At 32.4% G+C, this 17,301-nt stretch overlaps 1 protein-coding gene across 3 annotated transcripts in view; it reads right to left on the reverse strand.

Moving 5' to 3' along the window:
* Nucleotides 1-17,301, reverse strand: part of LOC114339590 (uncharacterized) — a 243,711-nt gene that overhangs the window by 191,221 nt on the left and 35,189 nt on the right. The window contains exon 1 of one of the 3 annotated variants that reach the window (XM_050645839.1): nucleotides 299-406. The exons of the other annotated variants lie outside the window; for them this stretch is intronic. Coding sequence (XP_050501796.1) covers nucleotides 299-353 — 55 coding nt within the window. The 5' untranslated portion in view covers nucleotides 354-406. Of the gene's footprint in view, nucleotides 1-298; nucleotides 407-17,301 lie in introns of those variants that run through there. 3 annotated transcript variants of the gene reach the window in all.

Below are 17,301 nucleotides of genomic sequence, written 5' to 3' on the forward strand. Positions count from 1 at the left end.
GCGGCGATTTTGAGCAAAGACAGTTCTTTAAAATCATGACGGCGGCTAACGCAAGGGCGGAATTCAGTCACGATTTTAAATTTACACTACCATTGTCCCGCACCTATAGATTAGAAAAATAAAATCTGGTAGCTCGGCATGCAAGGTCAAATAATACTATACCGACTGGACAACGTATGCAAGGGGGTTAAAAATATGAAAATGAAATGAAGGTATTATACGTTAGCATTGTAATGACATTGAAAACTGAACAATTGAATATTATAATAGAAGAAATAAAAAGAATATTAAGACTTACTTTCACACGCTGCAATTGCAAGTATAGAGGAAAATCCAAGTAGTAATAAGTACATAACAATTTTTTGAATAATAAAAAGTTGCAATAACCTATTAACTAATATTATTATATCAACCAAAAATGTTTGGCTTACTCCTATCCATCCTGTCTTTATATACCATTAGGTATCAAACTATTTTTTTCATGATTATCGTGACGTCAAATAGATTAAATGTTTTTTTAAAACACGTTTTTCGTTGCACTTCTATATAGTTTGCGTAAGTTGCAACATTTTAACAAAAGTAGAATATTTGAATATTTAAAAAGTCGAAAATTCTCAAAAATTGTTCTCAAAAATCTGTTTGCAGTTTGGGTAATTTGAGTCAACTTGTTCCATAAATAATTACCCAATTGCCGTATATCAACGAAATACAATATCTCCCGAAACCAACCTGTTGTTGAAAGTGTATAGGAGAATCATAGACCGTCAATTTCACGTAAATCGCAAAAACTCCAAACCGAAGCCAAAACCAAACCAAAACTCCAAGCCTTTCACAGATTAAAAGCTCATCATCATCATAATTAGCTCGACAATCCTTTGTAGTCCAGGCTGTATCGTCGCCCCCGTTAGGTAAATTATTCCGATTCGATCGTTTTGCTCTTTACTCAAAAAGAGGTCCTTATAATAAACCCACAGGGTGCCAGGCGGTACCGTGGTCGAAAACAATTTTTGTTAAACAAATTTTAGACAAGTCGAAAACGGCGGGTTCGTGGGAAAAAATATTCCCATGAGATTTTTTTGCATAATCACATTCGTGAGATCGTGAGACATCCCAGAATAAGGTCCAAGAAGTCGCCCACGTGAAAAGTGGTCCAATTTTTTTTAACAATTTTTTTTAATCAAATTTCAAAAATTAATATGTTTGTCTCGCACAATTTTTTTTAGGTTTTTTTGGACCATTCTGGACAAAAAAGGTCTCTTATAATTTTTCTCTAAATTTGATCGTTTTCGAGTTATAAGCAATTTAAAATTGAAAAAGGAAACGAAAAATGGCGATTTTCAAGGCTTATTAACTCGGTTAAAAGTTATTGCTATAAAAGTCAGAAAGTGACTAAATTAAATATTAAAGCCACCCCTACAAGATCCTGAAGAAATTTGTGTCATTATTTTATTGCTAAGCTGTTATTTATAAGTAATAATAATGATCGCCATGCACGTATTAGGCTGCCGTTAATGGTGAGTGCGAGAGAGATGCCATTCCGGCAGTCAATGGTGCATCTTAGTCGCACTCACATTTACAGCCGCGTCAATACGATCTTACCGCTCATTGTTAATAATTAAAAATAACAGCTTAGTAATAAATTAATAACACAAATTTGTATAGGATCATGTAGGGTCGGCTTTAAAATTTGACTTAGTCACCTTTTGACTTTCATAATAATAATTTTTAACCGAGTTATTAAGTCTTAAAAATGGCCATATTCGTGTTTTTCAAATTTTAATTGCTTATTACTCGAATACTATCAACTTAACAGAAAAATCACAAGAGACCTTTTTTGTCCAGAATGGTCCAAAAAACGTAAAAAAAATTGTTGGGACCGAAACAATTTATTTTTGCAATTTGATAAAAAAAATTGTTAAAAAAAATTTGGACCACTTTTCGCGTGGGCGACTTCTTGAACCTTATTCTGGGGTGTCTCACGAATGTGATTATGCAAAAAAATCTTATGGGAATATATTTTCCAACGAACCCGTCGTTTTCGTCTTGTCTATTTACAAAAATAATTTGTTGACTTAATAATAAATAATAACTAAATAATTTTTTTAGATCATTTGGGTCATTCATTTAGTTTTTTTCTCTAAAATTGATTGTTGTCGAGTTATACCCGATTTAAAATTTGAAAACATTTCATTTAATCCGTTTATTTATTCATATCAGATAAACATTATATTTATTATTTAGACATATTTATTATTTACATACCATAAAGAACTGGGAAAAAAACTTAACCAAGGTCTCCAAAGAATGCCAGTAGTACGGTCTCATTTACGCATTCTGCATTCAGCATTATTTTCTGCCACCAATTGTTGAAATTTAGCGTATTCCTTGTCGTACGGTTCTTTGAATTTTTTCGGTAACATATTCTCAGTTGCTTTTTTGGCTTTTTCTTCAGAAATATCGAATTTCTCTTACATTCTGACTTTTTTTGACAATGTCACATAGAAAAACTTTGTTTACGTTAATAACAAATTGTTAATGTTAATTAATATATATATCTAATATTATATGATATCTAATATCATATCACTTTCCTAGCAACGGTACTAAATATCTGCTGCGATCAATGAACTGTCAATATGGATGGAATGGCCATGTCCCATTCAAATAGTGAAGCAAGATTGACACCAACATACAAGAGAGAGGTCCTAGAGAGAGACAGACAAGGTGTTGGAGAATTTGACAGGCCGTGTAATTTGAGTTGCCTATATAAATGGACCCGATTGAATCAGTATTTACAGTTCGTTGAATATTTTAACTTATATTTTAACTTGGATAAGGCCTAATGCTGATTGGCAGTACATATTTTAAAATTTAACCACTTTTTTGTATTTAGGGGATAAATAGAGTACACAGTGCCATACTTGGTGTTTAGATACTTTTCAGAATTGTTATTTGTATTTATCAAAACAAATACCTACTTTCCTAAAGTATTTGGGAGTTAAATAATTTTAAAACTATTTAAATACTAAATTAGTGACTGTTTTATACAAAGTGAAGAAGTCCTTGATTATGTTTTTATGTTAGACTTTTATATTTCCCCGATTTAAGTTGATATAGGCAACTCAAATTACACGGCCTGTCAAAGTTTCCACCACCTTGTCTGTCTCTCTCTAGGACCTCTCTCTTGTATCGTGGCTGCATTTAGTTGTCTTTGTGCCTATTCCATCCGTATTGACAGTTCATTGGCTGCGATACAATATTACTTCTAATTATTAATATAAAATAAAATTAAAACTTTAATTGATGCAATGAACCGGTATGACATAAAGTTTTTTATGCACCATGTGCATTATAAGATGTTTTTCTATGGATGCTATACAATGTGCAACTTCTCTCACTACTTACATACATTCAAAATGAACAATTTCTCAGGTAGTGAGAAAAGTCAGCCATTGCAGTGAGAAATATTTTTTCTCACGGGTTTATCGCCGGTGTACATACCTACATATGATCGCCATTTCCACGGTAACATGCACAATACAAACACAATTATTTTTGTCAAACAAAATGTGTTCAAACTTGTCAAAACTTATCAAAAATTACCTTTTAAAACTGTTCAACTGTGAATTATAATTTTAAATAAATAAAGTTTATAAATATTAAGAATATTAAATACCTATGTGTATATATGTATTTTATTTCAATTTAGACATATAATATACCTAAAAGCACCTAGATTATTTAATTTTGAAGTTTAAACTCTTGACAAAAACGCATCCATAGAAAAAGTACAGTGTACAACACGAGAGAAAATGACATATTTCCCTCTCGCTTGATTTGCGGCACTCGCCTCGTGCCTCGACTCGTGCCAACAAGAAATATGCGCCCGTGAGAAATATATCTGTTTTCTCTCTTGTTTTACAATCCACAGAGAACGGCAGTTCTCACCAGTGGCGCACAACACCCCTACAAGCGACACTATATATACACGAAATTTTCGATTTTCTAAACCTGACTGAATGGAAAATTGGGCCAAATCCCACCTTAATGTTTAGGAAAAGACTCGTCTATCCATATGTTACTTCTCCATTTTGGTCCAAGGGTGTGGATTTTACGGCCCTTCCCATTTAAAGCCTGTTTTTCGTTCTCGTCCCCAAAACTCCCAAAAATTTCAAAAATTTAAGCCCGACCTTTGCGGCATCTGATAGCACAGATCATTACCTTTCCAACGCATCTTTAATTTTGAAAATCGGTTATACCATTCAAAAGTTATCGAGCTCAGAAATATGACTCAATTTTTATTTAAAAAATGGAAAATGTTTGTGGATATGTATGTATGTATGTATGTATGTATGTATGTATGTATGTATGTATGTATGTATGTATGTATGTATGTATGTATGTATGTATGTATGTGTGTGGAAAAGTTAAACCGATCTGAGTTTTTTTTCTGTGTTTCAAGAGGGTGTGAGGGCCGATTCAGAACCGGTCTAATTTTTGACTTCTGACTACTGGTAAGTTAGCTAGAGGACTAGGTATATACAAAAATAGCATATTTTTGGGCGTATATATCTTAGGTTCAAGTAAAGACAGGACAACCGCAGATACACCAAATCAATAGGATTAAGTTAAGCTTTCAAATGGCGCCTAAGCGATTAAGCTGAGATATATGCACTGCTCACCATAGCCAAAAAACTGAAAAATTAAACTTTGAAAATTTTGATTTTTCGACAATTACTCAAAATTTCAACCTACGAATTGCGCCAATAACTGAGCGTTTGTAGAAGGACTCAGGACGCGTCTAACGGTGTATACTTTATATCTGGGAAAATTCGAATTTTTAAGTTATAGGGTTCATAAGTATGATCAAATCTATTTCTTATGGGAAAACGGTTTTTCAAGCTCAATAATTCCTGTAATACGTTCAGTTATCATACTCGATCTTGGATGCATCAGATACTACTTGTCAATACGTTTCAAATTCATGTTTAGTGATCAACATCAGGTAAGCCGTTTAGAAGTTATAGAGCTCCAAAAGTATAATTAGTCCAGGAACTGAAATTTTTCACTTCGCAATTTTTACAGAATGGATAGATTTGTTTAAAAATTTGACAATAAGTAGTGGATAGTTCAAGGATCAAAATCTATATGATGCCCAAAGACGCTTTTGCCATGGGGTGGTTGCCACCTCATCTCGAGGGTGGAAATTTTTTTTTATATTTTGACCGCAAATGCTGGTAAAAATATTAATTATAAACAAAAAATTTTCATTACACATTTTTTTGATAAAATTAATAGTTTTCGATTTATTAGTTATCGAAGCTGTTAGTTTTATATCGGAAAGATTACCAGATAACGGCAGTTCTCGCCAGTGGCGCAGAAATACACCCCCCTACACGCGACACTATTATATACACGAAATTTTCAATTTTCTAAATCTGACTGAATTGAAAATTGTGCCAACTCCCATCTTCAAGTTTAGAAAAAGACTCACCCATTCATATGTCAACCATCCATTTTGGTCCAAGGGTGTCGATTTTACGACCCTTCCTATTTTGGATTTGTTTTTCGTTCTGGTCCCCAAAACTCCCAAAAACTTCGAAAATTTAAGTCCGACCTTTGCGGCTCCTAACAGTACTGATCATTACCTTTCCAACGCATGTCTAATTTTGAACATTGCCAGAGAACGGCAGTTCTCGCCAATGGCGCACACCCACACCACCCTACACGCGACACTATAATGTATACACAAAATTTTCGATTTTCTAAATCTGACTGAATTGAAATTTGGGCCAACTCCCATCTTAAAGTTCAGAAAAGACTCACAAATTTATATGTCAACCATCGATTTTGGTCCAAGGGTGTAGATTTTACGGCCCTTCCTATTTAGGGTCTGTTTTTCGTTCTCGTCACCAAAGCTCCCAAAAAGTTAAAAATTTGTCCAACCTTTGCGGTTTCTACTAGAACTGATCATTACCTTTCCAACGCATGTCTAATTTTGAAAATCGGTTATACCATTCAAAAGTTATAGAGCTTAGAAATGTGACTCAATTTTTATTTAAAAAAGGGAAAATGTTTGTGGATATGTATGTATGTGTGTTTGAAAGTTAAACCAATTTGATATTTTTTCTGTGTTTAAAGAGAGGGTCAGGGCCGATTTAGAACCGGTGAGTTTGTGACTTTTGACCACCCATAAGCCAGCTATAGGACTTGGTAGGTACAAAACGGCATATTTTTTGGGGGTATATATATTCGGATCAAGAAGAGGCAGGAGAACGGCAAATGCCGTCAGGATCAGACATACACACGAGTCATTATAGCCGAAAAACTGAAAAACTAAACTTTGAAAATTTTGGTTTTTCGACAATTACTTAACATTTCAACGTACGAATTGCGCCAATAACTTAGCGTTTGTAGAAGGACTCAAGACGAATCTAACGATGTATACCTCATATCCGGGAAAATTTGAATTTTTAGGTTATAGGCTTCATAAATATGATAAAATCTATTTCCTGTGGGAAAAACGGTTTCGAAAGCTCAATAATTCCTGTACGTAATAGCTTCAGTTATGATACTTTACCTTAGATTAATCAGATACTAGTCAATACGTTTCAAACTCATGTTTACTGATCAAAATCGGTTAAGCCGTTTAGAAGTTATTAAGATAACAAAAGTATAATCCAATTAACGATTATTCCCCAAATGGTTTATGAGTTGTAGTGGTTACGACGCTAAATTTGATCTGGCAACGGGCAATCCAACTTCATTTACCGGCCATCTCAATATATTTTTTTTCAATCTATTTCGAATAGAAAAAAATCTATAATCCATCTTATAAATCTATATCCATCGAATGTACACTAGATGATTTGGGAGATAATGCAACAAAGGTGACCATTTATAAAGCTTGACGTGTAATAGAGGAACATTGCATTCAACTTCATACATTTAATTTATAAATAACTTTGAAAAACTCCTGATACAAGAATAAAAAACCGCTAAACGCCGTAAAAATGAGAGGCGCATAAAATATTCCAGCTACAAAAGATCTCATATGAATGTTACGGTTACGTGGCGCGAAAATGGATTTTCATTTGATGCAAAACAAAATTCTAGTTTTATTTTAAAAGATTTTTCCGTAATATTTGCTAAATTTGAACTAAACGCGCCACAAAAGAGTTTCAAAATTCAAACTGTATCAAAGTTACTCTTTTGTGGCGCGTTTACTTCAAATTTAGCAAATATTATGGAAAAATCTTTTAAAATAAAACTAGAATTTTGTTTTGCATCAAATGAAAATTCATTTTCGCGCCACGTAACATTCATATCAGATCTTTTGTAGCTGGAATATTTTATGCGCCACTCATTTTTACGGCGTTTAGCGGTTTTTTATTCTTGTATACTATTATACCTTAAATAGGGTATATATTATACCCTATTTGGGGTATTTAGTGTCCTTGATACTTACATAAATAACTATTATTTAATTTTAAAAATGTTATATATATATATATATATATATATATACAAAATATGCATAAGATGGAATGCAACCACAGACACGTGTTTCTGACTTATTAGTCGTCATCAGTATGGTATAACCTCTCCTTATATATATATATATATATATATATATATATATATATATATATATATATATATATATATATATATATATATATATATATTTAAAAACATAAGATGTAGATCTTTGAAACACACTCAGTGAACCAAAGATCCAAGGTTATTGGTTTAACGACCACTCGTACGAAATCAAATAGATGAAATAGAGAATGTGGAAAAATCCCCTTACGAACAATTCACACATCCACCATTTCGGGCTGGTGGGAAAATTTTTTTGAATAGAATCAAAGATCCAAACACCAGTTCTTAGAAATGTGTTTCGCCCTCTTCAACCTCTCTGGGCTCGTCGGTAAAGACAAGAGGCTGAATATCTTTAGACACATTCTAATCAAAAAACAACATTCGAGACCTAGACATAGAAGGTGCGTAAGTCTACGGCAAATCCGACAATGACAGTCTCAAGTTTTAATTCCCTAATTACTTAAAGTAAGTAAAATATATGTTTAAAAACATAAGATGTAGATCTTTGAAACACACTCAGTGAACCAAAGATCCAAGGTTATTGGTTTAACGACCACTCGTATTGATATATAATTAAAATATATAATTAAAACTTGAGACTGTCATTGTCGGATTTGCCGTAGACTTACGCACCTTCTATGTCTAGGTCTCGAATGTTGTTTTTTGATTAGAATGTGTCTAAAGATATTCAGCCTCTTGTCTTTACCGACGAGCCCAGAGAGGTTGAAGAGGGCGAAACACATTTCTAAGAACTGGTGTTTGGATCTTTGATTCTATTAAAAAAAAATTTTTCCCAGCCCGAAATGGTGGATGTGTGAATTGTTCGTAAGGGGATTTTTCCACATTCTCTATTTCTTCTATTTGATTTTGTACGAGTGGTCGTTAAACCAATAACCTTGGATCTTTGGTTCACTGAGTGTGTTTCAAAGATCTACATCTTATGTTTTTAAACATATATTTTACTTACTTTAAGTAATTAGGGAATTAAAACTTGAGACTGTCATTGTCGGATTTGCCGTAGACTTACGCACCTTCTATGTCTAGGTCTCGAATGTTGTTTTTTGATTAGAATGTGTCTAAAGATATTCAGCCTCTTGTCTTTACCGACGAGCCCAGAGAGGTTGAAGAGGACGAAACACATTTCTAAGAACTGGTGTTTGGATCTTTGATTCTATTCAAAAAATTTTTCCCAGCCCGAAATGGTGGATGTGTGAATTGTTCGTAAGGGGATTTTTCCACATTCTCTATTTCATCTATTTGATTATATATATATATATATATATATATATATATATATATATATATATATATATATATATATATATATTTATTTTTAGCCTCTCATGACGTCCCCCCATGTTAAACTGTAGTCTCTCGTGGCGTCCAGGTCTTCGTGGACTCCGATATACGGTTGCCACGAGGATTTTCTCTAAAATTTATCGCCGGTGAAAGGTACCACTTCCTACAATGCCTGAACAAAATATTGGCCGGATGTCCTCAGACACGTTATCTGTATAATAATATACACATTACTTGGAGCAGTTGCCATCAGGCGCGCCACGTTCGGTTGCTGTATATCTAAAATCACTTTAACGGTTTTGGTGACGTCCAAATATATATTTATTCAGTTTAAGGTTGTCACGGAATCCGTATATTTCAGTTTATGTCCTCATGGCTTCTACTACGCTGTTGCCACCCCAAATGTTGGTATTTAGACTTCGGATATTTTTATAAATGATTATTGTAGTATGTTAAAACAATTATTGTTGTGACAGATTAATGATGTTCTCTTTGTATAATTAACAATGTATTTTTTTATTACAAAAATAAAAAAAATTAAAAAGTATGTTCATTAAAATTGATGAATTTATCATAACCAGTTGCCGAAGCTGGTGGTCTAATTTCTCAATTGTAACATATTGTAGAAGTGTTAGAATTTAGTTCTTAATTATTGATTAGAAAATCCAGATTTAGAAATTAGAACCACAAACACATTTAAAGAATATAAATATCTCGGATCTATAATATCTAAAGAAGGCAAAAGAGACATCGAAAACAGAACACAGCAGGGCAAAATAGCGGTAAACATTCTAAGCTCTCAGCTATGGTCTAAAAAGATAAGACAAAAAACGACAATCTATAGTACCTTGGTAGAGCCTATTATGACTTATGGGGCAGAAGTTTGGCAGATCACGAAAAAAGATAGAAAGAGAATAGAAGTAGGTAGTAGAAATGGATTATCTAAGGAGAGCGTGTGGTATATCCAAAAAAGATCGCATCAGGAATGAAGATATTAGGAGGACAAAAACTGTATATTCCAGAGTAGATAGAATTGAAACGAGACAACTAGTGTGGTATGGTCACGTCAAACGAATGAATGAAGATAGATGGCCAAAGAAATCTTTAAATTATATACCACAACAAAGAAGAAGAAGAAGGGGAAGGCCTTGAGTTACCTGGAAAGAACATGTACAGCACATCATGAGAGATAGAGCCATCAAAGAAGACGAATGGATGGACAGAAAAAGATGGCGGTCGAAATGCGAGAAGTAGCAGAGGCTATAGGAACCTCGCTTATAGATATATAGATATAATTCTTTATTACAATATTTTTAATTATATAATTTTTCTATTCTCATACTATAATAATAATATATCAATTATGATGTCACCACCTTTATCATAGATAGAATCAGATAGATCATTAGATACAACTAAGAAAGCAGGACGACCTTCTCCAGGAAGTACATAAAATAATGCCCTCTATTCGTCACGGAACATGACAAGAAATATGGGAGACTTTTAAACATTGTGTAACAACACCAATTGATCATCCAAAGATAAATAATCCTGTGCAACGGAAACACTGGATAACAGATGAAACCTTTCAAATCATTGAGAATAGAAGAAATCTTTGTCAAAGTGGTATGCATAGTGAAAGGGAAAAAGCTAGTTTAAGAAACCTCAATAAAGAAGTAAAGCGAAGATTCAAGGCAGATAAAAAACTCTACTATCAAAATATATGCAAAGAAATTGAGAGACATGATCAGAATAATCAGCCGAGAGATCTATTTAGAAAAATACGCTACTTAACAAGATACTTCAAAGCCAGAACTTGGGCCATTGAAGACAACACTGGAACTCTGAGAACAATCAGAGAAGATATAGCAGAGACATGGAGATCGTATTGCAGGGACCTATATAAAGATGATCAACGCCAAGAACCTGTTAACCAAATCTTTGACGAGGTAGAAGAAGAACCTGATATACTTGAAAATGAAGTAAGACTAGCGATCATTTAGCTCAAATATAATAAAGCACCAGGTCCAGATATGATAACACCAGAAATACTCAAAGCCACATAAGAAACTGGCGTAAAATTACTTCATCGACTCTGTAACCAAATATGGCATTCTAAACAATGGCCTAAAGACTGGACAAAATCTACAATAACAACGATTCATAAAAAAGGCAGCTTCCATAAATGCGACAATTATAGAACTATTTCTCTTATATCACATGCCATTAAAATTAAAATAATGCTACATATAACCAATGAGAGAATAAAAACATTTTTTCAAAGAGAAATTCCATAAGAGCAAACTGGATTTACCAAAGGTAGAGGTACTCGAGAACACCTGTTGAATATAAGACAGATAATCGAAAAATCTAGGGAATTCAATATTCCACTGTATATATGCTTTATAGATTATCGTAAAGCGTTCGAAAAGGTCAAGTGGAGACACTTATGGCGAATACTAAATATTACATGCGAGTAAGGGCCCAAATAAAGATGAAATTAGTCAAAGACAAAAACCGAAAAGTAAACACAAGAAGAAGATACAATGTCGAAGCTCTTAAACAAGAAAACACAAGAATCGAATTCACAAAAAGACTGAAATTAAACCGAACAGCACTGTCCCAACATGAGGAAACAGTGGAAGAAATATGGAAGAACTTCAAGGACATTATGCAAAAACGGCAAACGAAATTATAGGGATGAAAAAAAGAGAAAATAAATGGATAACCGGAAACACATTGTACTCCAGAGAAATATATCAAAAATATACGTTCGGAACACTTGACCGGCCAGGTTTCAAATGGATTTTTTGGACACTATATACCTATTACATTATAAATACAAAAATGTCCGTTACAGTTCGGACGATAATTTTAGTTATTAACAAATAAGGGTCAAAAATGGCAGTTTTTTCGTTTAAATCGCTACAGGTAAAAATAAGTAATTAAATAAGATAGAGTAAGTATTCATTTTTAGTAGATGAACAGAGGTTTAAAATGGCAGTTTTTGAATTTTCGTACGATTATTTGTTGCTTCGGTAATTGCAAAATAACACTTAAATTTCGAAAATAAACAAATTTGCTCTAGCTTTTGCAAAAATAAACTTAAGACTGATATTACATGAAATATTGGGTCGAACAGTCCATGTCCAGTCCAGATAACATACAAAAAATTTCAAGGCGATTCGTCAATTAGTTTACATTTTATTCAATTTGTTTATAAAAAAAGCCTTTTCTTTGCAATGATGAAGCATACTTTTCTTCATAAAATAATAATGATACAGCAATTTTGTGGAAACCACATGAAAACAGAATACTTATGTTTTCAAAGTTTGAAAAAAATAATAAAAAGTCATTTTTATCATTCCGAAAATATTTTAGTAAAATAGAGTCATTTTTGGCTTATAAACAATTTGAATAACTTTGTTAGTATTGACTGCAAACTAAATTAATCGACTTAAGGATGCTAAAGACCTACCGGTTATAACCTAAAACCGGTTTTTTTAATTCGAAACAACCGGTTTTACCGGTTGTTTTTTTGTCCCGGTTATAACCGGTTTTTTCTTTTTAAAGTAATTACCGGTGAAAAACCGAAAAAGTTACCTGTGGAAAAAAAATTTATTTAGAGAAAAATGAAAAAATTTCTATCTATTTTCGATCTCAATCATATGTATTATAAATAATATGCGAAATAATTAACCCAAACAACCATAATTCAACTTTTATTTGCTAATAGAGAACTGGACGAAAGTGTCACATCAGCTTTTATGAAACAATTTTGGGAATAGTTATTTTTAGATTTAGATGATAATATATTTACATAAAAAAGTAAGTGATCTGCTTGAAATTGATATTCCAGCCATCATCTAAAAAATTGTTTATACTTGATTACTTGAGACTTGAGACTCTTGTTTGTAAGAAATTTGAATACCGAAAACCGATTAGGAACCTCCATTATGTAATTTTTAAACAATAAATAATTCTTAGGATATAAAAGGTAGGTATTATACGAACGTATTAAAAAATATTACCTACTGAAATTTTTTGATGGCAATAGAGAAGTAAATAATGAATTGGTTTATCGAATTTATTTTTAAGTAAAATATGTCATTTGGATATTTTTTAAACCTGGTAGATCCAAGGGACATTTCGGTAGATCGGTAGGATCATCACTTTTGGGAATATCCCAATTATTGACAACGCAATATACGCCGACGCCGTCTACAACGAGCGACGAATCAGAGATTGGGGTACTTTCGCCCATTTTTAGGGTAATTTGAAAGCGCCTGGGAAAATTGTTATAGGTTGAATTGGTTGGGGAATTTTTCGGGAGGAAAATTGAGCAAACTAAAGTGCAATATAAATGTAACATTATAACCTATTGAGTATATGCTTTTGATGAAAAAAACTATAACCGGTTTTTGGAACAACCGGGATTTTGACCGGTTTTAACCGCCAGGTTAAGCCGTAAGTAAAAAAAACGGTATAACCGAAAACCGGTTTTTTGTTCAACAACCGCCATCCCTAGACTTTAGGATTTAAAAGGCTGGTACTTTTACATTATTATTGTATTATCGGTTTATAACGTTCTCCGTCTTCCGATACCCGTTCGCCACTCCTCTCCGTCCGCACACTGATCTACTTTCAGACCTCTTTCATCCATGACTTTGTTTATTCCTGCCTGTCAACTTTTCCTCTTTCTACCTCTTCTTCTTCTACCTTGCGGTTTCTAGTTTTGCACTTGTTTTGTGATTCTGTCTTCATGCATTCTTTGTACGTGACCAAACCATCGTAGTTGTATTTCGTTGATTTCGTCATTTATTGTATGTGTAACCTTCATTATTTCTCGTATCCGTTCATTGGTGACATGTTCTCTTCTTGATCTTCCTGCAGCTCTTCTTTAGAAGTCCATTTCGGTGACATCTAACATTCGTTTTGATTTTTCCTTCATATGCCATACTTCTCAGCTCTATGTTATAATGCTTTTCACTACGGCGTTATAGATCTTTTTCTTGTTTTGGTTGTTTATCTGCTTGTCCCAGAGTACTTAGTTTAGGAGCCTAATTGCTTTCCTGGCCTGAGTATTTCGTTCTTTAATGGCTCCGTCCAGTGTTCCATCATTCGTGATTTTTATACCCAGGTATTTATATTCGTAACATTTACTGATTGTTTCTCCTCCTTCTATAGTCGAGGTAGTGAAGCATTTTGGCTCGCAATTTTTTCGTCCAACATGGATTTACTTGAAATTTTCACAGAAGGTAGGGAATAGTACAAGAATCATTTTCTATATCATGCCGCTGTACGCTAAAAATTTGGGGTGGTTGCCACCCTATCTCGGGGACGGGAATTTTTTTATTGCATTTTAACCATGTAAATCGATGTAAAAAGTAATTCTAAGAAAAAAATGTTTTTTAAATTTTCTTCGTAAAACTAATATTTTTCGAGTTATTCGCGCTTGAAAGTAACAGTTTTTCGACGAAAAAATCGCCTTTTTTAGAGGGTTTTTTGAGAATACCTCGAAAAATATGCATTTAATAAAAAAAACTGTAGATATCAAAAATGTATCTTTTAGTAACACAAATTAAATTAAACTTAAATAATCTTTTTTCAAGTATACTATTAGACCTTTCAAAAAATAATAATATGAAGCTCCTCTAGTATGAAAATTAAGCGACTTATGATGAAAACAGTCGGTACCTGCTATTCTCTATGAAAAAATCAGTGAAAACAACCCCCTAACTACCCTACTAACTAAAAATTGGTCTTCACCTTTCTGTCATTCCCTTTATATTCGTATTATCAATACACCCAAGAAGTTTGACCTATTTAAAAGGCCTAATTTTAGAAAAATTGGAGTAACGAATACTGGAGATACGAAAAAAATTATGGACTACTAAATTGTAGCTTATTATTTAATAAGTAAAATTCCCTTCTGCATAGATTTTCATTACAGTGAACAGTTAGCGAGATACTATAGCTATTTAAAACCTCTATTTTCGAGCAAACACCCCCTTATTCTTTTAAACCCACCCCAATTAAAACTAAGGGCTCTTACAGAATTTAGTTTTCACAGCCTTATAACTCTTTAAAAATCCTACAAAATTATTTTTGAAAAAACTTTTTATCGCCAAAAATGAAGGAGCTATGTTTAGAAAACCAATATTTTTTTGAAAAATTGGAATAGTCCACTTATGGATCATTTTCAATGTATGTATAATACCACAGAACCGGTTCGTATACTAGAAGATGACTAAAAAACTATTTGTATTTGTATTTGTACATATTTGTAAATTCGTATTTTTGTGTAAATAAATGTTTTTGTAATTCTTTAATTCTACTTTTTTTCTGTATAGATCTATTAAATTATCTACTTATAAAAATTGTGATGTTATTAAGGGTGGTTTTTAAGGGTTGAAATATTATGATATTTAACAATAAAACACGAAAACGTTTGTTTTCTATACTTCCACAAAATTTATTATATCTAAGTGACTACAGCTGTTTCGGCGGAGTGCCAGCTGTAGTCACTTAGATATAATAAATTTTGTGGAAGTATAGAAAACTAACGTTTTCGTGTTTTATTGTTAGATAAAATGAACTTCCATCAAGTAACGGTCGAATCCATCAATTATTATGATATTTTATCCTAAAGTATAAAACAATAATTATTTAACCAATCAAAACCAAATTTTACCCATATTAAAATTTACAATGTTTTTATATAATTTTTGTTAATAAGGGGTAGGTTACACCCCTAAAATAATCAACGCCCTTAAGCATGATATAGAATATGAAGTACAGGGTGAGATGGCCTAATCCCAAATTTTTATGTAAATCGATGCAAGCCGAAATGATTCTTTTAGGATAAGTAAATTTTTAATATATACTCCAAGAAGGGTGGTTTTAAGGGTTGAAATATTATGATAGTATATCTTAAAGCATAAAACAATCATTATGTACCTAATAAAAACCAAATGTTGACAATATTAAAGTTTAAAATGTTGTTTTATAATTTTTTACAATTAGGGGTAGTTTTCACTTTTCACGTTTCTATGTTAATGTTTGTATTCACCATTGCCTCCCACAACTTTACCAAAGGTACACTGTCGTATGCCTTTTTCAGATCAATATAATATACGAAATAAATCTCTTGGTTAATCGCTGTTTCCTTTTCCATGACTTGTGCGATTGCAAAAAGGTGATCAATTGTAAATCTTCCGGCTCTAAATCCTGCTTGTTCTTCTGCTTCCATTTCCTTGTATGCGTCTTCTATTCGGTTTTTTAAGATCCTTCCGTATATTTTGCTGATTGTTGGTGTAACGGAAATACCCCTGTAGTTATCACATTGTTTTCGATGTGTACTTTTACATAAATGTTAAAAAAAATTTTACCTTGGTTAATTACGGTCAAAGTTAGCCACTTTTTTTTATTTAATTCACAGCTAGTTTGTTCATAACAATTAAGAAACCTAACTATCGCTATTTTGAAGTTCAAGGTATGTATATAGTTTATGTGTAAAAGTTTGAGTAAACTTGAACATAGTGGTTAATATATCTTTAAAAATAACGTGGCTAACTTTGCTCGTAATTAACCTAGGCGAAAGGTTTTTTTTTGAAAATTCGTGTAAAAATATCAGCTTTTCAAATCCCAACGCAGATTTAGTCAATATGTTAATATGGTTATTCAAATTGTTTATAAGCCAAAAATGATTCTACTTTCGTAAAATGTTTTCAGAATGGTAAAAATGACTTCTTATTGATTTTTTAAATAAGTTGAAAATATAAGTATTCTTCTTTCCTGTGGTTTTCACAGAATTGCTGTATCATTATTATTTTATGAACAACAAACATTGCAAAAAAAGCTCTTTGTGATAAACAAATCGAATGAAATTTAAACTAATTGACAAATCGTCTGGAAATTTTTTGTGTATTATGTGGACCATTTGACTCAACATTTCATGCAATATCAAAGTCTTAAGTTCATTTTTGCAAAAGTTATAGCAATTTTTTATTTTCGAAATTTAGTTTTATTTTGCAATTTCCCAAGTAACAAATAATCGGATCAAAATTTAAAAACTTCCATTTTAAACCTTTGCTTATCTACTAAGAGATGAATAATCTAAATAAGATATTTAATTACCTTATTTTTACCTGTAGCGATTTAAACGAAAAACTGTCATATTTGACCCTTATTTGTTAATAACTAAAATTCTCGTCCGAACTCTGACGGGCATTGTTGTATTTATAATGTAATAGTAGTAATGTTATAATGTTATAACTAACTAAGAGAAGAAAGAAAGAAACTTAAAGAAGAAATGTTACAAAAAGAAGCAACCGAAGAAGGAAAAGCAGTAGAAAGGAAATACAAAGAAAAGATATAGCGGTTAAAAAGCGACCC

Source organism: Diabrotica virgifera, chromosome 3 (assembly GCF_917563875.1).
Source record: "Diabrotica virgifera virgifera chromosome 3, PGI_DIABVI_V3a".
Classification (NCBI taxonomy): domain Eukaryota; kingdom Metazoa; phylum Arthropoda; class Insecta; order Coleoptera; family Chrysomelidae; genus Diabrotica; species Diabrotica virgifera.